A 23,104-nucleotide genomic window follows, 5' to 3' on the forward strand; every position below is an offset into this window, starting at 1 on the left:
GTGTGTATATCTTCGGCTGGCATTTTGAGAGGCAACAAATTAGCTGTAAAGCTCTGCTCTCCTGTCACAGATGATGTACTGTGTGTTTCTGTGTGTTAGTCTCTCAGTAAAAGGTAAAATGTTCTGGCACTGTGTGACTGCCTGCCTCAGTACATTTGAATGACTACCGCTGAATGGTCTTTTTGACAGTATATTTGTCAATAGGATTCAAATTCAGGTTAATTCTGGCTTCAAGCATCTTTCATCCTTAACTGTTTCACAGTTCTCCCGGAGACAAGACTGAGAAAACAGAATGGAACAGATAACTCTCTCTCTATCTCTCACTCACTCGCAGTGCCTCTAGCTACAGCATAGGCAGGGTTAGGAGGAGCCCTCCCATATGCATGATGGGGTGAGAGGACATATTCCCCTGCAACCTCACCACAGAAAATAACTCGCTTTTTCATATTTACATGGTAAGACAGCAGCAAAAGGGCTGAGGATGAAAAGGGAATAGAATCCTATGTCATTAAATCAGTGTCTGGACTGGGCGGTTGATTATGCTGAGAGGACTGGTAGAAGAGGACAGGGTACAGGGGCTAGAAGTACCTGGTTGGCTGGGACTAGGAGGGAGGGACATATCCTCTGAAAGATGTGTCCAGGCCACTGCAGCCCAACCAGAAGCTGAGAGCCTGAGGAAACTACCACAGGATAGCAAGTGTTTTCCCCTGTTCTGTCAACATGAGTGCTCTCAATGGTGCTGAACACTCTACAGACCATTATGTCAAGTCACTGTTGTGGCATCATGCTCTGTTATGAATGTTCTGCTCTGATTCAACCCTACTTGCCACAATACTCTTCATACTGTGTATGAGCGTCCTATACAATATGATTCAAGCCATGACAACAGTTGACTAATTTGCTATTAATTATTTTGGTTGCCTGTACTGTAGTGTCTGTAGCAATCCCAGTGCCTCTCTCCCCTCCTCCATGTCTCTCAGTACTGGAGTGGTCCCATATGATTCACAATTAAGACACATGGTTCCTGGATGCAACAGGAGACTCAGATATGGAAGGGTTGAGTCTCCAGTGTATCTTTTTCCTGGCTCACATTCTAACACAGTCTGGAGAACACATGACTCCCACACACACTGTAGTTAGTACATGTGGGTGGACACGGAGGAAGTAGTTCACTATACTGTTTAACCCTCCTCTGTTGTGATTGTATGTATATTCATGTCATTGTGGCCCAAACGATATATCCAGTTTAAGGGGGTTCGTCGCCCTCATCTGTCTTCATTTCATGTGCAGTAAACGCCTATACACTTTATCCTGGAGCTCATTACTCACAATGGCAGCCATTTGAATCTTTTATCGGAGGGCTTTTTAATTGAACATTGGCTTGTGCGTTCCAAACAAATGGGCCTGAGCAGCTTGGGAGCTATGTATGTATGTGCGTGCGTGTGTGTGAAATATTCATAGGAATGCTTAGCCCGATGTCAAGCTGTCTGGTTCTAAAAACTGTACAAATTGTACCGGCACACCAGGGACACAGGCGGAGAGAGAGATTTTTGTGGTGGGTGTGTGCAATTCACTTATGGTTAATAATGTAGGTGGAAAAATGTAACCCTCTACTCATAACCACGTACAGCATACACACACACGCATAATTGAACTTGATCACAGTCTGGTAGACTGGTTGCGAGAGAGAAGGGTGGTCAAAGATGCAGTCATAGCAACTGTCAGTTGCCTGGGGTTAAGCAGCACAAGGTCAAAGAGCAAAGCTGGTCCCTCCCCCTCCATCCGCTCTCGTTCTGCCTCTGACATATTGCTGGAGAACCCCTGTGCCAACTCAAAAGCACAACCAACATAGCATCATATTGATATAAAAAATCAAATAAGTAACTTTCTATTACAAAGACAGTGACAGTATATGTATTTTTCAGAAATATTGGGAAAATCCCACCTTGAAATGACTGATGTGCATATGAATGTGTTTTCATATGCATTGTGTGCTGTGGTCTATACTGATGGTTATTGTGGTCCTGTCTAGGGACCTAGCTCAATGACTATCTATCTATCTATCTATCTTCTATCTATCTATCTATCTATTAAAGGCAAATTAAGTCTGTTAAGATGGCGTCTCTTGGAGACATAACATGCACAGATCTCATTGAGTAGCTCCAGTTGAAGGCTGACCGGGGTACTGCAGGCTGCCATTAGCAACTAAATTATCCTTATAACTTCTTCTGGAAGGACGTACATCTGGTGTATTAGAAGCAATTATTGGTACCATGATTTTCTTCTAATGTCTGTTTATTTACATGAAGATTGACCATGAAGATTGCAGTTTTTCCATTCACTATAATGGAGGATCCTGTTTTCTCCTAACAATGCCTGCAGTACCATGGTCGGTCTTGAACTGTCGTGGCTTCAATGAGAGGAGGCAGTCGTTCTCCCCTGGTCTAGCTCCATTCCACCAGGGAGTGTACAGTAGTGGACCACATTGACACAGTTAAAATCCCTTTTAATTCTACACACTAATCTTAATATCCAGCTGCACTTCCTCTGCACCCGTTCACTCTCAGCATGCCTAGCAAGGGCATTCCATATTTATGCTTCACAGCAATCCGTTGGCTGGAGCGCAATCTTTATTTTTATTTATTTAACCTTTATTTAACTAGGCAAGTCAGCTAAGAGCAAATTCTTATTTACAATGACGGCCTACCCCGCCCAAAGCCTAACCCGGACGATGCTGGGCCAATTGTGCACCGCCCTATGGGAGTCCCAATCACGGCCGGTTGTGATACAGCCTGGAATCAAACCAGGGTCTGTAGTGACGCCTCCAGCACTGAGATGCAGTGCCTTAGACCGCTGCGCCACTCGGGAGCCCAAAATCTACTGAAGACCAGAAGGAAACAATATTGACACAAGCCAGTTGCTGTTCACAGTTAGGACATGTGTTTTGATAGGTTCCTATAAAATGTGTCAATTCATCGTGGATAAAGACATTGAAATGGTAACTCTAGGTCTGATTAAATCTGCAGCTAGAAATAACACCACTAGGGCTTTCAAGGTCTCCTCATTTGTTTTATGGGGACTTAGTTTGAGGTGACACCTGGACCCAGTAAAAGCTGTCAATGCTGATATTAAAATGTTATATTGTACCAGGCAGTCCACCTGAGAATTCATCCCATTGTTTCTGTCATTATACATCTATATTTGTGGATCCTGGGACCACTTATGGGAGGCTGGCTTTCATCCCACCTATTTTCTCTAACTACGTATTCCCTGGAAGACTCCCTATTCAATTGACAACTCAATTAAACAGCTGATCGATAGATGGGTGTTGTGAAAACCAGAGGCTTGGTTGGGAAACGCATCTCATTACATGTGGGGAAGGAGTATCAGCAGCTTTCATGTGGACCCTGCCTGGCCTGGTGGCAGAGGGGCTGCTGGGAATGGAGGCTCTGAGCTTGTGTTTTATAGGAGTGATTCTAAAGACAGCATGTTATTATAACCCAGCCCTCTCTCTGGACTGTAAAATAACAGCTCTGTATTGGTCACTGAAAATGAGGACAGGATATGGGTCATTGGGTTTTAATTTATATGTTTATTGTAAATCACAGATCTTGTGAATGAGGCTTTTTACAAGTGAAAAAGTGAAGGGCTTTTTAACGTTTTTCTCTTCAATCGGAACTGCACTTATGCTGAACATTGAGGCTCCCAGAATTGAGAGGCAGGTGGTTGACACCTTTTTATAGTGGCATTGGGATCGCAATGAAGAAGAAAAGAGTTGAATGGAGTCTTTCTCCCTCTTATCTCTCTAGCCCGCCCTCTCACATGCGCACACACACACACACTCACACATGCCGAGACAGCACTGAATAAATGAAAAGCTCTGTCCCCCACTGACAAGTCTCGTTGTCAGACCGTGTTCTCTCTCAGGACACTGTGTTGTCATACTGTGGCATGACAACATTTAAGTCATTGTCCCTGCCAAAGCAGAAAAGCCATCCACAGTCTTTTCTTTTTCTCAGGAGACTGAGAGCAGCAGGAAAAGGGAGGAGTGTGAAGATCTTGACGAGGCAGTAAAGAAAAATAATCAAACATGTCAGACTTTGGTAAGTGCTCTAAAAATACAGTACATCTGGCTGAGAGAGAGAGAGAGAGAGAGAGAGAGAGAGAGAGAGAGAGAGAGAGAGAGAGAGAGAGAGAGAGAGAGAGAGAGAGAGAGAGAGAGAGAACTGTGGTGTTTGTCACACTGCTGGCTTTCTGGAGGTGATTATAGAAATTGACAAATAGACTCACATTAATTGTATTTGCTTGTCTAGCATTACAAAAAAAAAACAATTGATCATCTGTGTGCTACATTCTGATAATGCTAGGCTGTACAGTATTAATGCATTCCTGTTTACACTGCTCTTTCCACAGATGACAATATCCACATACATTATTCTAGATGCGATACATTATAGAGATACACTTAGCTAGTAAAATGTATCCTTGGGGCCTGGCTATGTTGGCACAGGTGTACAGTACCAGTCAAAAGTTTGGACACACCTACTCATTCAAGGGTTTTTCTTTATTTTTACTATTTTCTGCATTGTAGAATAATAGTGAAGACATCAAAACTATGAAATAACACATATGGAATCATGTAGTAACCAACAAAGTGCGAAGAATCTCAAATATAAAATATATTTCGATTTGTTTAAAAGTATCCACCCTTTGCCTTGATGACAGCTTTGCACTCTCTTGGTATTTTCTCAACCAAGGAGTTGCCACATATGCTGAGCACTTGTTGGCTGCTTTTCCTTCACTCTGCGGTCCAACTCATCCCAAACCATCTCAATTGGGTTGAGGTCGGGTGATTGTGGAGGCCAGGTCATCTGAAGCAGCACTCATCACTCTCCTTCTTGGTCAAATAGCTCTTACACAGCCTGGAGGTGTGTTGGGTCATTGTCCTATTGATGCACAAATGATAGTCCCACTAAGCGCAAACCAGATGGGATGGCGTATTGCTGCAGAATGCTGTGGTAGCCATGATGGTTAAGTGTGCCTTGATTTCTAAATAAATCACGACAGTGTCACCAGAAAAGCACCATCCCACCACCTCCTCCATGCTTCACGGCAGGAACCACACATGTGGAGATCATCCGTTCACCTACTCTGCGTCTCACAAAGACACAGGGGTTGGAACCAATAATCTCAAATTTAGACTCATCAGACCAAAGGACAGCTTTCCACTGTTCTAATGTCCATTGTTCGTGTTTCTTGGCCCAAGCATGTCTCTTCTTATTATTGGTGTCCTTTAGTAGTGGTTTCTTTGCAGCAATTTGACCATGAAGGCCTGATTCACGCAGTCTCCTCTGAACAGTTGATGTTGAGATGTCTGTTACTTGAACTCTGAAGTAGAGGTCGACCGATTAATCAAATGGTCAATTAATTAGGGCCGATTTCAAGTTTTCATAACAATCGGTAATCGGTATTTTTGGACACCGATTTGCAGATAATTAAATAAATAAAAATTATTTATTCATACACCTTTATTTAACTAGGTAAGTCAGTTAAGAACACATTCTTATTTTCAATGACGGCCTAGGAACGGTGGGTTAAAAACCTCTTACATCTAAGATGTTCCGCTAGCGGAACGCCTCGCCAATATCCAATGATAGAGCGTGGCGCGAATTACAAACACCTCAAAAATCCCAAAACTTCAATTTTTCAAACATATGACTATTTTACACCATTTTAAAGACAAGACTCTCCTTTATCTAACCACATTGTCCGATTTCAAAAAGGCTTTACAACGAAAGCAAAACATTAGATTATGTCAGGAGAGTACCCAGCCAGAAATAATCACACACCCATTTTTCAAGCTAGCATATAATGTCACAAAAACCAAAACCACAGCTAAATGCAGCACTAACCTTTGATGATCTTCATCAGATGACACTCCTAGGACATTATGTTATACAATACATGCATGTTTTGTTCAATCAAGTTCATATTTATATCAAAAAACAGCTTTTTACATTAGCATGTGACGTTCAGAACTAGCATACCCACCGAAAACTTCCGGTGAATTTACTAAATTACTCACGATAAACGCTCACAAAAAACATAACAATTATTTTAAGAATTATAGATACAGAACTCCTTTATGCAATCGCGGTGTCCGATTTTAAAATAGCTTTTCGGTGAAAGCACATTTTGCAATATTCTGAGTAGATAGCCCGGCCATCATGGCTAGCTATTTTGACACCCACCAAGTTTGGCACTCACCAAACTCAGATTTACTATAAGAAAAATTGGATTACCTTTGCTGTTCTTCGTCAGAATGCACTCCCAGGACTTCTACTTCAACACCCAATGTTGTTTTGGTTCCAAATAATCCATAGTTATATCCAAATAGCTGCGTTTTGTTCTTGCGCTCAAGACACTATCCGAAGGGTGACGCGCCGGCGCGTATCGTGACAAAAAAAGTCAAAATATTCCATTACCGTACTTCGAAGCATGTCAACCGCTGTTTAAAATGAATTTTTATGCGATTTTTCTCATAAAATAGTGATAATATTCCAACCGGGAGACCTTGTTTTCGTTCAAACACTGAAAATAGAAAATGGAGTCGTCACATGCACGCGCGCACCAGTGTCATTGTTCTCAGAACGACCACTTTCCAAAACCCCTACTGTTTTTAGCCCAGGGACTGCAGAGTCATCATTCCTCGTTCTGGCGCCTTCTGAGAGCCTATGGGAGCCTTAGAAAATGTCACGTTACAGCAGAGATCCTCTATTTTTGATAAAGAGGCTATAGAAGGACAAGAAATGGTCAGACAGGGCACTTCCCATATAGAATCTTCTCAGGTTTTGGCCTGCCATATGAGTTTTGTTATACTCACAGACACCATTCAAACAGTTTTAGAAACTTTAGGGTGTTTTCTATCCAAATAAAATAATTATATTCATATTCTAGTTTCTGGGCAGGAGTAATAACCAGATTAAATCAGGTACGTTTTTATCCGGCCGTGAAAATACTGCCCCCTATCCTAAACAGGTTAACTGCCTTGTTCAGGGGCAGAACGACAGATTTTTACCTTGTCAGCTCAGGGATTCAATCTTTCAACCTTACGGTTAACGAGTCTAACACTCTAACCACCTGCTTTACATTGCACTCCATGAGGAGCCTGCCTGTTACGCGAATGCAGTAAGAGGCCAAGGTAAGTTGCTAGCTAGCATTAAACTTATCTTATAAAAAACAATCAATCAATCATAATCACTAGTTAACTACACATGGTTGATGATATTACTAGTTTATCTAGCCTGTCCTGCGTTGCATATAATCGATGCGGTGCGCATTCGCGAAAAAGGACTGTCATTGCTCCAATGTGTACCTAACCATAAACATCAATGTCTTTCTTAAAATCAATACACAAGTATATATTTTTAAACCTGCATATTTAGCTAAAAGAAATCCAGGTTAGCAGGCAATATTAACCAGGTGAAATTGTGTCACTTCTCTTGCGTTCATTGCACGCAGAGTCAGGATATATGCAACAGTTTGGGCCATCTGGCTCGTTGCGAACTAATTTGCCAGAATTGTACTTAATTATGACATAACATTGAAGGTTGTGCAATGTAACAGGAATATTTAGTCGTTTTGTTTTCGAGGTGATAGTTTCCGGATTCGACCATATTAATGACCTAAGGCTCGTATTTATGTGTGTTTATTATATTATAATTAAGTCTATGATTTGATAAAACAGTCTGACTGAGCGGTGGTAGGCACCAGCAGGCTCGTAAGCATTCATTCAAACAGCACTTTCGTGCGTTTTGCCAGCAGCTCTTCGCAATGCTTCAAGGATTGCACTGTTTATGACTTCAAGCCTATCAACTCCCAAGATTAGGCTGGTGTAACTGATGTGAAATGGCTAGCTAGTTAGCGGGTGCGCACTAATAGCGTTTCAAACGTCACTCGCTCTGAGACTTGGAGTAGTTGTTCCCCTTGCTCTGCAAGGGCCGTGGCTTTTGTGGAGCGATGGGTAATGCTGCTTCGAGGGTGGCTGTTGTCAATGTGTTCCTGGTTCGAGCCCAGGTAGGAGCGAGGAGAGGGACGGAAGCTATACTGTTACACTGGCAATACTAAAGTGCCTATAAGAACATCCAATAGTCAAAGGTATATGAAATACAAATCGTAGAGAGAGAAATAGTCCTATAATAACTACAAGCTAAAACTTCTTACCTGGGAATATTGAAGACTCATGTTAAAGGAACCACCAGCTTTCATATGTTCTCATGTTCTGAGCAAGGAACTTAAACGTTAGCTTTCTTACATGGCACATATATTGCACTATTACTTTCTTCTCCAACACTTTGTTTTTGCATTATTTAAACCAAATTGAACATGTTTCATTATTTATTTGAGGTTAAATTGATTTTATTGACGTATTATACTAAGTTAAAATAAGTGTTCATTCAGTATTGTTGTAATTGTCATTATTACAAATATATATATTTTTAAATCGGCCGATTAATTGTTATCGGCTTTTTTTGGTCCTCCAATAATCGGTATTGGTATTGACGTTGAAAAATCAGCATCGGTCGACCTCTACTCTGAAGCATTTATTTGTGCTGCAATTTCTGAGGCTGGTAACTAATAAACGTATCCTATGCAGCAGAGGTAACTCTGGATCTTCCTTTCCTGTGGCGGTCCTCATGAGAGCCAGTTTCATCATAGCGCTTGATGGTTTTTTGACTGCATTTGAAGAAACATTCAAAGTTATTGACATTTTTCAGATTGACTGACCTTCATGTCTTAAAGTAGTGATGGACTGTTGTTTCTCTTTGTTTATTTGAGCTGTTCTTATAAGGCTATCTTCTGTATACCACCCCTACCTTGTCACAACACAACTGATTGGCTCAAACGCATTAAATGGATAGAAATTCCACAAATGTACTTTTAATAAGGCACACCTGTTAATTGAAATGCATTCCAGGTGACTACCTCATGAAGTTGGTTGAGAGGATGCCAAGAGTGTGCAAAGCTGTCATCATGGCAAAGGGTGGCTACTTTGAAGAATCTGAAATATAAAATATATTTAACACTTTTTTGATTACTACATGATTCCATATGTGTTATTTCATAGTTGTGATGTCTTCACTATTATTCTACAATGCATAAAATAGTAAAAATAAATATATATATTGAATGGGTAGGTTTTTCCAGACTTTTGAGTGGTATTGTGTACAGTTCAGGTTGTGTAGATGTCATGGTTGTTCACAGGAGGTCAGCTGTGTGTTACACAAGCCCTCTGCTCCCATGTGCTGCTCTCTGCCTCTCCCCTACCTCTGCACCCCAAGGACCGTTTCTCAGAAATGTCAGTGTGCCTTCTGGGCTGCATGGCCTTGGCTCTATACAAAGGGTCAGGAAGAGAAGAAAGGACAAGGCAGAAAGCAGCTAGTGCTGAGAGTAATCCACTCTGACTACTCTGGAAGGCGTTTTAAAGAGGAGCCTTTCTCCCTTTGTGCTCGCCTTTCCATGACATTTTAAAACATATACAGTATTTCATCAGGATGGATAATGCTGGGGCTCTCTCTCTCTCTCTGTCCCGCTCTCTTTCTCTCTCTCTCTCCCGCTCTCCTCTCTCTCTCTCGCTCTCTCTCCCGCTCTCCTCTCTCTCTCGCTCTCTCTCTCGCTCTCTCTCCCACTCTCCTCTCTCTCTCCTCTTTCTCTCTCGCTCTCTCTCCCGCTCTCGCTCTCTCTCCCGCTCTCCTCTCTCTCTCTCTCCCGCTCTCCTCTCTCTCTCGCTCTCTCTCTCGCTCTCTCTCCCACTCTCCTCTCTCTCCTCTTTCTCTCTCGCTCTCTCTCCCGCTCTCCTCTCTCTCTCTCTCCCGCTCTCCTCTCTCTCTCTCTCCCGCTCTCCTCTCTCTCTCTCCCGCTCTCCTCTCAATTCAATTCACTTTATTGGCATGACGTAACAATGTACATATTGCCAAAGCTTATTTTGGATATTTACAATATAAAAATAAATAAAAAAATTAGAATCAAAATTGTCAATGGGACAACAGTAACAACAATAACCAAGGGTCAAAATAACCATACATTCAACAATAACAATAAGCATACAGTAGAGTACATGTGCAGGTTGATTGGTCTGTCAGACACTGTCCCTCAACTTATGGCAGGCAGCAATGTAGTGCGCTGCCAACCCACAGCTCTCTGCGTCCTCCCCCAACAGGATGGGTAGCCTATCCTCATCAGAGAGGTCTTTGAAACCTTGAATAAGGGGGATCAGGGTGTGAAGGGTGTAAATATGATCAGTTGTGCGATGTTTTGGTATAAATCCAATTGGGCTTTTACTCAAGACATTGTGCTTATTAAGGAAGTTTAGAACTCTTACATTGATAATACTACAGAAAACCTTCCCCAGGTTACTGTTCACACAAATGCCTCTGTAATTGTTAGGGTCAAATTTGTCTCCGTTCTTAAAGATTGGGGTTATGAGTCCTTGATTCCAGATGTCAGGGAAATAACCTACACTCAGGATCAAATTAAACAGTTTTAATATAGCCAATTGATATTTTGCGCTAGTGAGTTTGAGCATCTCATTTAGGATGCCATCAGGTCCGCATGCTTTTTTAAATTTGAGAGCCTGAAGTTTCTTATAGAGCTCCTGGTCAGTAATTGGGGAGTCCAATGGATTTTGATTGTCCTTTATAGCTTTTTGTAATCCATTCAACTTCTCATGAATTTGGCGCTGTTCTGTGTTTGTGTCAATTTGAACGGTGTTGTAGAGTGTTTTAAAATGGGTTGTCCATATGTCACCATTTTGTATCGCTAATTCCTCTTGTCTAGATTTTTTACGTTTTTTCCAATTTTGCCAGAAGTTGTTTGTGTTTATGGACTCCTCAATTAGTGTCAGCTGCTTGCTGTTGTACTGTGCTTTTTTGGTTCTAAGTTTACGTTTATAGAGTTTAAGTCTCACAGTAATGAAGGTGTAATTCACCATTATTTGGGTCTCTGTGCTTTTGGTTGGATAGTGTTCTAAGTTTTTTCCTTATAATTTTACAATCTGCATCAAACCAGGTGTCATCTGTGATCTTTTTTGTTTTGTTTTTTATCAATTTCAATTGTGCTTCTTTTGCCGTTTGCCTGAATATATAGTTGATGTTTTGTACTGCTAGATTGATGCCTTCTTTAATGTGAGTGAATGTGGTATCCAGAAAGTTATCTAAGAGTGTTTGGATATTTTGGTTCCAGGTTGCTTTCTAGTATTCTTCTGTGCTGTTTTGGGCCCATCTGTATGCATTGCTGATGTTGTACAGCTTACTGGGCTGTGAATGTGTGGTTGTTTCCATGTCTGTTCTTTTGAGGAACAATGTAATTTGGCTGTGATCAGACAGAGGTGTTAGTGACTTGACAGTGAATGAGCTGAGAGAGAAAGGGTCAATGTCTGTGATCATATAGTCTACTGTACTGTGGCCAAGAGGTGAGCAGTATGTGAATCTCCCCAAAGAGTCCCCCGTAACCTACCATTGACAAAGTACAGACCCAGGCTTCTACAGAGCTGCAAAAGATCCCTTCCGTTTTTGTTGACAGTGCTGTCACTGTTGTTTCTATGGGGGAGATTAAGACAGTTAGAAACAGTATGGCCTGTAATAAAGCTGTCCCCTCTTGTGCTCGTTAGATCAGGTAGTGTTCCTGTGCACGCATTTGTGTACCCACAGATGAGCACATTTCCCTGGGCCTGGAAATGGCACATCTCTCTCTCTCTCTCTCTCTCTCTCTCTCTCTCTCTCTCTCTCTCTCTCTCTCTCCCCTCTCTCTCCTGCTCTCCTCTCTCGCTCTCCTCTCCCGCTCTCCTCTCTTGCTCCTCTCCCGCTCTCCTCTCTTGCTCCTCTCCCGCTCTCCTCTCCCGCTCTCCTCTCCCGCTCTCCTCTCTCTCTCCTGCTCTCCTCGCTCTCCTCTCTCCCGCTCTCCTCTCTCTCTCCCACTCTTCTCTCTCTCCCGCTCTCTTTCTCCCGCTCTCTCTCCCTCTCTCTTTCTCCCTCTTTCTCCCTCTCCCGCTCTCTTTCTCTCTCTTTCTCTCGCTCGCTCTCTCTCCCGCTCTCCTCTCGCTCCTCTCCCGCTCTCTCTCCCGCTCTCCTCTCTTGCTCTCTCCCGCTCTCCTCTCCCGCTCTCCTCTCTTGCTCTCTCCCGTTCTCCTCTCCCGCTCTCCTCTCTCTCTCCTCGCTCCCGCTCTCCTCTCTCCCGCTCTCCCCTCTCTCTCCCGCTCTCCTCTCTCTCTCCCGCTCTCCACTCTCTCTCCCGCTCTCCACTCTCTCTCCCGCTCTCCTCTCTCTCTCCCGCTCTCTCCCACTCTTCTCTCTCTCCCGCTCTTCTCTCTCTCCCGCTCTCTCCCGCTCACTCCCGCTCTCTTTCTCCCGCTCTCTCCCTCTCTTTCTCCCGCTCTCTTTCTCTCTCTCTCCCTCTCTCTTTCTCTCTCTCCCTCTCTCTTTCTCTCTCTCCCTCTCTTTCGCTCTCCCTCTCTCTTTCTCTCTCTCCCACTCTCCTCTCTCTCTCTCCCGCTCTCCTCTCTCTCTCCCGCTCTCCTTACGCTCTCTTTCTCTCCCGCTTTCTTTCTCTTTCTCACCCGCTTTCTTTCCCTCTCTCCCAATCTCCTCTCTTTCTCTCCCGCTTTCTTTCTCTCTCTCCCACTCTCCTCTCTCAATCCCATTCTCCTCTCTGTCTCCCACTCTCCTCTCTTCCCGCTCTCCTCTCGCCCTCTTTCCTGCTCTCACTCTCTCTCCCGCTCTCCTCTCTGCCTCTCCCGCTCTCCTCTCTCCCGCTCTCCTCTCTCCCGCTCTCTCCCGCTCTCTCTCTCTCCCGCGCTCTTTCTCCCGCTCTTTCTCCCGCTCTCTTTCTTGCTCTTTTTCTCTCCCACTCTCCTCTCTCTCTCCCGCACTCTCTCTCTCCCTCTCTCTTTCTCTCCCTCTCTTTCCCGCTCTCTTTCACTCCCTCTCTCTCTCCCGCTCTCTCTCTTTCTCTCTCTCCCACTCTCTCTCTCTCCTGCTCTCTCTTTCTCTCTCTCCTGCTCTCTCTTTCTCTCTCTCTCCCTCTCCCTTTCTCTCTCTCCCTCTCTCTTTCTCTCTCTCCCTCTCTTTCTCTCTCCTCTCTCTCTCTCCCTCTCTCTTTCTCTCTCTCCCTCTCTCTCTCTCTCTCCCGCTCTCTCTCTCTCCCGCTCTCCTCTCGCTCTCTCCCGCTCTCCTCTCGCTCTCTCCCGCTCTCCTCTTGCTCTCTCCCGCTCTCCTCTCGCCCTCTCCCGCTCTCCTTACGCTCTCTTTCTCTCCCGCTTTCTTTCTCTTTCTCTCCCGCTTTCTTTCCCTCTCTCCCAATCTCCTCTCTCTCTCTCCCGCTTTCTTTCTCTCTCTCCCACTCTCCTCTCTCAATCCCATTCTCCTCTCTCTCCCACTCTCCTCTCTTCCCGCTCTCCTCTCGCCCTCTTTCCTGCTCTCTCACTCTCTCTCCCGCTCTCCTCTCTCCCGCTCTCCTCTCTCCCGCTCTCTCTCCCGCTCTCTCTCTCTCCCGCTCTCTCTCCCTCCCGCTCTCTCTCCCTCCCGCGCTCTTTTTCCCGCTCTTTCTCCCGCTCTCTTTCTTGCTCTCTTTCTCTCCCACTCTCCTCTCTCTCTCCCGCTCTCTCGCTTTCTCTCTCTCCCGCTCTCTCTCTTTCTCTCTCCTGCTCTCCTCTCTCTCCCGCTCTCCTCTCTCTCCCGCTCTCCTGCTCTCCTCTTTCCCGCTCTCTCTCCCCCGCTCTCTCTCCCTCCCGCTCTCTCTCTCCCGCTCTCTTTCTCCCGATCTTTTTCCCGCTCTCTTTCTCTCCCACTCTCCTCTCTCTCTCCAGCACTCTCTCTCTCCCTCTCTCTTTCTCTCCCTCTCTTTCCCGCTCTCTTTCTTTCTCTCCCTCTCTCTCCCTTTCTCTCCCTCTCTCTCTCCCGCTCTCTCTCTCGCTCTCTCTTTCTCTCTCTCCTGCTCTCTCTTCCTCTCTCTTTCTCTCTCTCCCTCTCCCTTTCTCTCTCTTTCTCTCTCTCCCCCTCTCTTTCTCTCTCCCTCTCTCTCTCTCCCTCTCTCTTTCTCTCTCTCCCACTCTCTTTCTCTCTCTCCCGCTCTCCTCTCTCTCTCCCGCTCTCCTCTCGCTCTCTCCCGCTCTCCTCTCGCTCTCTCCCGCTCTCCTCTCGCTCTCTCCCGCTCTCCTTCTCTCCCGTTTTCTTTCTCTTTCTCTCCCGCTTTCTTTCTCTCTCTCCCACTCTCCTCTCTCTCTCTCTCCCGCTTCTCTTTCTCTCTCTCCCACTCTCTCTCTCCCTCCTCTCTCTCCCGCTCTCTCCCTCGCTCTCTCTCCCGCTCTCTCCCTCGCTCTCTCTCCCGCTCTCTCCTCTCTCTCTCTCCCGCTCTCTCCCTCGCTCTCTCTCCTCTCTCTCTCTCTCTCTCCCGCTCTCTTTCTCTCTCTCTCCCGCTCTCTCTCCCGCTCTCTCCCCCACTCTCCTTCTCCCGTTCTCTCTCCCGCTCTCTCTCTTGCTCTCTCTCCCGCTCTCTCTCCCACTCTCCTCTCTTGCTCTCTCTCCTGCTCTCCTCCACTCTCCTCTCTCTCCCGCTCTCTCTCTTGCTCTCCTCTCTCTCCCGCTCTCCCGCTCTTGCTCTCTCTCACTTTCTCTCTCTCCCGCTCTCTTTCTCTCTCTCTTTCTCTCTCTCTCCCGCTCTTTCTCCCGCTCTCTCTCCCGCTCTCCTCTCTCTCTTACTCTTTCTCCTGCTCTCCTCTCTCCTGCTCTCTCCCGCTCTCCTCTCTCTCTCTCTCTCCCACTCTCCTCTCTCCCGCTCTCCTCTCTCTCCCGCTCTCCTCTCTCCCTCCTGCTCTTCTCTTGCTCTCTCTCTCCTGCTCTCCTCTCTCTCTTCCGCTCTCCTCTCTCTCTCCCGCTCTCCTCTCTCTCTCTCTCTCTCTCTCCCGCTCTCCTCTCTGGCTCTCTCTCCCCTCTCTCCTCTCTGGCTCTCTTTCTCTCTCTTTTGCTCTCTCTCTTGCTCTCTTTCCCGCTCTCTCTCTGGCTCTCTCTCCCCCGCTCTCCTCTCTCCTCTCTCTCCCGCTCTCTCTCCCGCTCTCCTCTCTTGCTCTCTCTCCCGCTCTCTCTCCCTCTCCTCTCTTGCTCTCTCTCCCGCTCTCTCTCCCGCTCTCTCTCTTGCTCTCCTGCTCTCTTTCCCGCTCTCTCTCTGGCTCTCTTTCCCCCACTCTCCTCTCTCCTCTCCTCTCACTCCCGCTCTCCTCTTCTCTCCCGCTCTCTCTCCCGCTCTCTCTCCCACTCTCTCTCTCCCGCTCTCTCTCTCTTCTGCTCTCCTCTCTGTCTCTCACTCTCCTCTCTCCCGCTCTCTCTCTCTCCTCTCTTGCTCTCTCTCCCACTCTCCCCTCTCTCTCCCACTCTCCTCTCCCGCTCTCCTCTCTCTCTCCCACTCTCCTCTCTCGCTCTCCTTTCTCTCTCTCCCACTCTCCTCTCTCGCTCTCCTTTCTCTCTCTCCCACTCTCCCCTCCCGCTCTCCTTTCTCTCTCTCCCGCTCTCCTCTCCCGCTCTCCCGCTCTCTCTCCCGATCTCCTCTCCCCCCGCTCTCTCTCCCACTCATCTCCCTCTCTCCCGCTCTCTCGCACTCTCCCGCTCTCTCGCGCCCCCGCTCTCTCGCTCTCCTCTCTCCTCTCGCTCTCCTCTCTGTCTTTCCCACTCTCCTCTCTCCCACTCTCCTCTCTCTCGCTCTCCTCTCTTTCAATTCAGAGGGCTTTATTGGCATGGGAAACATATGTTTACATTGCCAAAGCAAGTGAAATAGATAATAAACAAAAGTTAAATGAACAATAAAAAATGAACAGTAAACATTACACTCACAAAAGTTTCAAAAGAATAGAGACATTTCAAATGTCATATTATGGCTATGTACAGTGTTATAACAATGTGCAAATAGTTAACGTACAAATGGGAAAATAAATAAACATAAATATGGCTTGTATTTACAATGGTGTTTGTTCTTTTACTGGTTGCCCTTTTCTTGTGGCACAAATCTTGCTGATGTGATGGCACGCTGTGGTATTTCATGTCATTTATGGTCCAGTTCCTTCTGCATATTTCACATGTAATTACATAGTAGGTTTTTGTGCTTTGGAATAAGCTGTGAAATGGAGATATAGTGCATGGACATTTTGTTTTGATTTAGCTATGGCTCATTGTGTTGTATTGCAGTGTTCTATTGTTTTACATTGCTTGAGTCTAACACACAATATCTTAGATTTAAAGGAAGCCATGATGAGCTGTCAGTACGTCCCCGCACCCATTCTGTCTATCACTGCATGAGAAAAGGGGAGCAGTGAGTCACAGCACAGCTAACTGGATGTGTGCGGTGGTGGGGTTTCCCCATCAGAACCACAGGGGGGCCTGCATGGTCTACAGTAGGTAATCACTCCATAAGTACTGAGCTGAGTCCCCTTTCAGCCCCAATATCCCACACAGAAGAATTGAAAGCAACAGTGCCACCTCTGAAGGGACTTTTATGTGGAGGGCCGCATGTGTTATGAGTATTGAATATTCTGTTTTCACTCTGCTATGGGATTGTATTTGAGTAGGGCTGTTGCGGTGACCGTATTACTGCCACACCGGCGGTTACTGTCACGGATCCCCCCGGTACTGCTGCTCATTCTGTTCACCAGTTCTGGAGGTCTACGTCACCGGCTTTCTAGGCTTCACTGAACGGGATTCATTATCATCAACCCCGGACTGTCTTGTCTGTTTACACACACCTGGTTCCCATTTCCCCTGATTAGTATGTTATATATGTGCCCTCTGTTCCCTCTGTCGGTTATTGTTCCCATGTCCGTTGGTGGTGTGAGTACCTATGTGTTGGTGCAGCTGTTATGCTGCGTGCTTTATATATTGTGTATTACGGGTATCGTCCCGTGTCATTCAACGAGGTTTACCCTCGCTCTTTTGTTTGGGTACAGCCCAGTGTTTTTGCATACGTGTTTGTTTTGGGTGTATTAAAACCCCTATTGTGTATTCCTGTGCCTGTCTCCAAATCCTTTATACCAGCGTGACAGTTACGAGTCATGAAGGCAGTGAAATTCCACGTGACCATTTAGTCACGGTAATTATGCTTCTCCAAGCTCTGATGTTGCTGATGGTCATTAGTAGCCTACCAAACTTGCTAACTGCCTGGTACTCAGCACTATTGTCCCTCTAATCAGTCTGACATCAATGCAAATGTAATCGAAAATCTAATCAAACACTTCATGATAGCTCATGTTGCACAACATTTCAATAGGCTATGAAATTGGGTGAGAAAACAGTTATGGCCTCTACTAAAAAGTGGATCCCATCAGCTTTCTATAGGCTAGGCCTACTATATTTATTTCTCAACTTTCCTAATATTAACCACATTGCTTCTCTTTACAACAGGAGTATAGCTTACCTGGCTGGCATGAATATAAACCACTGGGAAAAGCATCCTCCATTCAGTATTTAACTGCATAGATCACATGTGAGAAAGGCTTGCTCACAGAAAGCCTGTGAGAAAGACCTGATCAAGTGATGGAGCGCGCAGCACTCAGGGAGAAGGGCACAAAGGCCACTGGCCGCAAAAGGAATGGATTTTTTTAGGGTGCATTACGTGAAATTCCAGGCATTATCAAGTGCTTGTCAAATTGTGAGTGACTGATGTAGTGTGTACAGCCTGCACAGAAAACTAAGCAGAACTCCTTTTTTCAAATCATCATTTAGAGTCGCATCATGCAGCCTTACAAGGAATTAAAAATCAAAGCATATAGCTCAACATTTGTAGAACAACTAAAGTTACATTAATAACTCTAAATTAAGCATATAGGAGTACCTATTTCTTTGTTAACCGCTCAACACAGAATAGCCGTATGTGCGCACTCCCTGAAATCGCTTGGGGAATAAATCATTTCTATTTAATTCAGCTTTGTTCAATTGCATTCTTCATACTATAAAATATTGCCACGGAATTCTAAGCAAATCTTGTCTGCTAAATGAACTAGTGTAGCCCACAGCCATTTAGCATAGCATGATCAGGACCTAACATAAGGACAACTCTATGCTATTCTGTTCCTCTGAAATAGACCACATTTTCTTCATATCATGATTCTTTAGACCTATCTGAAATAAATAATGGATTTGTTGTGAAGGTGTAGGCTATATTACATGGATGTAATGTGAAGGTGTAGGCTATAGTACATGGATTTATTGTGAAGGTGTAGGCTATATTACATGGATTTATTAGACTTTAAAATGTAGATGTTCCAAAGGTCAGAATGAGTGGCTTGTAGGTGACGTGTGGAAGCCAGGAGATACTAAATGTGTTTGTTAATTAACAGTCAATTACCGTGAGACCGACAGTTATTTGCTTGACAATCACCAGCTGACGAAAATGTGTGACCTCCACATCCCTAGTGCTGAGGCTTTGTTACCAAGAGAACACTCACAGTAAGACTTGCAGTATTTCAGCTCTTGTCACGTGCAACTGAGTGGATGTCTGACTACAGCGCATGTCTCATCATATCAGTTTAAGCATCATTCCTTAGCCCAGAACCAAATGTTGCATGCGCAAGCTACTCAATTTGATAACATTTGTTTACATTTATGCTAAGTCTGTCACAAGAGACTAGTTTAAGCATGACATTTGTACTGACATTGTATTTGTTATTCATATTATTATATAGCAATTGTTATAATTTTGTCATTGTCAGATGTATTATTCATTCCAACCTGTTTAGATAGTAAGCCTAGAATAATGTAGATAGACTGATTCAAGCAACACTTTGTGTGCATAATTTTCTTGTGGAAGTCTGCAGAGTGCTGCAAGGGTAAGGTTTCATCAGTAAGCTAAATGGCGCTGCTTTTGCAGCTGGACCATTAGAATTCACAATTCGTTGCCCCAAGGGCCTCCTCCTCCTCTCTTTAGAGGGGCTGACTTTGTATGTGGTGCTCTGCCCCAAATAATCACTCCATTAAGGCTGTGTGCTTTCTGTACTCCTCTCATGTTCCGTCCCCACAGCACAGCAGCACACCACTCCACTGCGCTGCTCCCCTGTTCTGTCCTGTCTGTCCCCATTGTCAACCTCCTGAGTCCCCAGGAATTACCCAGAGGAGAAACTGTCCCCAAATAACTTTCAGAATGGCAGGCAGGCTAGCCTCTACAGAGACTGCAGCGCTGCTCTTATCTCCCTATAGACTGAGCTCAGTGAGAAACAGAAACACAGCCATGCAGCCAGGCAGACACGGAGACAGGACCAGAGGCAGTAGTGAGAAACACTGTGTCCATGTGAGAGGAGTGAGGATAGGGGGAAGGCATTAGTGTCAGTCTGTTTGGCCTATACTGGCTGACCTTTCTGTGTTTCTCTCCAGGTGAATGTAAATGCAGAGCCAGGGTCATGTCAGTGCACTAGCCAAACCATGCCAGCCTTGCTTTTCTTTGTTTTTTGTGTCGGTTTGATAAGGTATGTCTGATTAGTGTTTTTAATTTTTTTTTCTGGGAAGGTGCCATATGAAAGACTGCATAAACATTATTTTAGTAAAGACTGCATAAACACATTTCAGTAAAAACGAAACACTTGATGTTAGAGTGTGTAGTGAGTGGCAGGACCATCTGTCACCTCATCCTACCCAGTAGTACCCAGGGACAAAGTGTGTATTTTGCTGCTGCCCTGATCACTGATGTGGAATAAAGCATGGCACAGCTCATGACAGTTACCTTGGTGATGGCATTAGCCATACTAACACCTCTACAATATTCTTCTCTTTACACATAGTTGTTTTAACAGCCTACTGTACTATCTATGAGGCAGCTTGTCTTATCAACTACTGGATAACTAAGAAGTAAAAACACTAGACTGCGTTTAGTTCAACAGAGATAAACAATAGCATAGTCATTTGCTCAGTAGAGGGTCATTCCATATGATTTCAATCACTTTCTGACTGCACTCCTTTTGATTTGAACCAAACCTTCCATACATGTTTGTCCCTGGTGGAAGTGGTCAGAATGTTTTTGGACCTAAATGCTAAATCATTCAGGAGATAGAGGTGATCAAAGTTGACACATGTTGCATACCCCACCCCACAATGAGATACCCATGTCTTTATCATTGATATAATTTGAAAGCTTTAATGTCAATTATCTAAAAACGTCTAAACTCATATTATTTTAATCTTCATAGAATTTTTTTCATGTTCATATATGTATCTTAGACCCTGTTTTACGTCGTCTGAGGTGTTTGTGTTGTGTGTGCCATTGGTTGAGACATACTCGTGGATTTCAACTTTTAAATGCTATCACAAAGATGGTTGGAGGTCCACACATTAGAGAATGTTGACTTAAGTGGGAATATCTATTGTTATAAATTAAATTATCCATAGTAAACCTATTGCAATAATAGACATATAGGTAATAGAATAGACATTCCCATTCAATTTCAATATCCGTGAACACTACCATTTTAAGTATTTGTATGTTAGTTTCGAATCAATTTATATTTCAATAGTGTTCCAGCATAATTGCAGTGGTCTGAAGGGATAGGTCAATTCTATTAATAATATTTCTATGATTAAAATGACACCCAGCCGGTATTTAAGAGTATACTATGTCTCAATCGATGACGGGCCCAACACAAACACCCCAGATGATGTAAAATAATAAAAACTAAAACATTTGTGAAAATGAGAAAAATATGAGTTTACGTGTTTTAAGATAATTGACAATAAAGGTAAAAAAAAGGACGTAATTGTTTTTCAAGAAATCATTGAATAGTTTGACAACAATGTTTGTAAGCGTTGAAATGATATCAAACTCAACTGTTTATCTTTTTCAGTGATGAAGACATGGATATCTCATGGTGGGGTATGAAAAATGTGTCAACTTTGATCACCTCTATCTCCTGAATGTTTTGGCATTTAGGTCCCAAAAGTCCCTTTCTGACCACTTCTACATTGGGCAAACATGAATGGAAGGTTTCGTTCAAATCAAAAGGGATACATTCCAGTGGCGATTTTAACATGTAAATCTTAGTGGGGCAAACAAAACCAAAAAATTGGGGAGGCATGCCAGCAAAGCCACTACACAACACAACACTAAACAATAAATTAATTGCACTATAACCGTGAAAAACGGTGCCCACAAACTGTTAGGGCCTACATAAAGTTGTCCCAATAGCAGAGTCCCAACAGCAGTCCCAACACCTTACTACTCCTACACCTGGCTATCAGCGGAGCCTTGTCTGGCAGTGAAACAGTTCATTCAGCCTCATAAACAAATGTGCTTTCTACTGACTATTGAGATGTACAAATAATGCCATAAGGGTATGACGAGCGGATAAGAGGCAATTTTTATAAAGACATTCATGAGTGAGCTAGGACGAATGTTGTCAATATAACTATTTGTTCAGCACTTTTGAAATGTACAGCGGCAGAATTTAGAACATGGGCCGTTCTTAGTGTTCTCCCTGCACACCAAGTCAGAACCATAGGATATATAAAGTGGGCATATAAGCAGACAATGAACGCTCTTACAATATTCAATGATCACATTTCTCGAAAACAGGTTATAGGCTAGATGTGCACCAAGTCAGAACAGTAGGCAAAATTAAGAGGGGAAAATAGACCAAATTATTAGGGTGAGGCACGTGGGCTACTAATAGCTTACTACACAACATAGACTTAGTATTTCTTAGCTACAGTATACATATCTCTCTGGCATATTACATAATTTAGGCAGAGGCATACAATACATTTTTGGACTCACCTTGTTGTGCTGTGCTCACTTGAACAGGAAGGTGGCGCGGCGGTCCTTCGTGGGCAAATTTTGTCATCAAAGTCTAGCATTCTCTAGATTTATGGTGCTTTCAAGACAACTGGGAACTTTGAAAAAAAATAAGGTTGAATCATGATGACATCAGTGATCTTCAGAGTGTACGTAACTCTAGAAAGAGGCCCAAGTTCCAATCTGAACTCAGGCCTCAGCTTCATATGGGACCGGCGGGACGAATTCGTCCCACCTACGTAACATCCACTGCCAGCCTGTGGCGCGATTTTCAAAATCTTCAAAATCCTATTACTTCAATTTCTCAAACATATGACTATTTTACAGCCATTTAAAGATAAGACTCTCGTTAATCTAACCACACTGTCCGATTTCAAAAAGGCTTTACAACGAAAGCAAAACATTAGATTATGTCAGCAGAGTACCAAGCCAGAAATAATCAGACACCCATTTTTCAAGCCAGCATATAATGTCACCAAAACCCAGAAGACAGCTAAATGCAGCACTCACCTTTGATGATCTTCATCAGATGACAACCCTAGGACATTATGTTATACAATACATGCATGTTTTGTTCAATCAAGTTCATATTTATATCAAAAACCAGCTTTTTACATTAGCATGTGACGTTCAGAACTAGCATACCCCCCGCAAACTTACGGGGAATTCGCTAACATTTTACTAAATTACTCACGATAAACGTTCACAAAAAGCATAACAATTATTTTAAGAATTATAGATACAGACCTCCTCTATGCACTCGATATGTCCGATTTTAAAATAGCTTTTTGGTGAAAGCACATTTTGCAATATTCTAAGTACATAGCCCAGGCATCACGGGCTCGCTATTTAGACACCCGGCAAGTTTAGCACTCACCATAATCATATTTACTATTATAAAAATGTCATTACCTTTTGTTGTCTTCGTCAGAATGCACACCCAGGACGTCTACTTCAATAACAAATGTTGGTTTGGTCCAAAATAATCCATCGTTATATCCGAATAGCGGCGTTTTGTTCGTATGCGTTCCAGACACTATCCGAAATAGTAAAGAAGTGTCGCGCTTAGCGCAATTCCTGACAATAAAATTCAAAGTATTCCATTGCCGTAAGTCGAAGCATGTCAACCGCTGTTTAAAATCAATTTTTACGTCATTTTTCCGTAGAAAGCGATAATATTCCGACAGGGAATCTCCTTTTCGGCAAACAGAGGAAAAAATCCCAAAGGCGGGGCGGTCGGGGTCACGCGCATAAGCTAGTGTCTCTTGATGGGCCACTTGAGAAAGGCGATAAT

At 44.0% G+C, this 23,104-nt stretch overlaps 1 protein-coding gene across 10 annotated transcripts in view; it reads left to right on the plus strand.

Annotated features, from left to right (window-relative positions):
• Positions 1–23,104, plus strand: part of LOC106579913 (RIMS-binding protein 2) — a 116,901-nt gene that overhangs the window by 39,512 nt on the left and 54,285 nt on the right. For 8 of the 10 annotated variants that reach the window (XR_006760884.1, XM_045703078.1, XM_014160272.2 and 5 more), the window contains exon 2: positions 4,020–4,103. The exons of the other annotated variants lie outside the window; for them this stretch is intronic. Coding sequence is in view for 6 of the 8 variants with exons in the window: in XM_014160272.2 (XP_014015747.2) it covers positions 4,020–4,103 (84 nt within the window). In the remaining 2 variants the exon portion in view is untranslated. The remainder of the gene's footprint in view (positions 1–4,019; positions 4,104–23,104) is intronic. 10 annotated transcript variants of the gene reach the window in all.

Source organism: Salmo salar, chromosome ssa20, assembly GCF_905237065.1.
Source record: "Salmo salar chromosome ssa20, Ssal_v3.1, whole genome shotgun sequence".
In the NCBI taxonomy this organism is placed as follows: domain Eukaryota; kingdom Metazoa; phylum Chordata; class Actinopteri; order Salmoniformes; family Salmonidae; genus Salmo; species Salmo salar.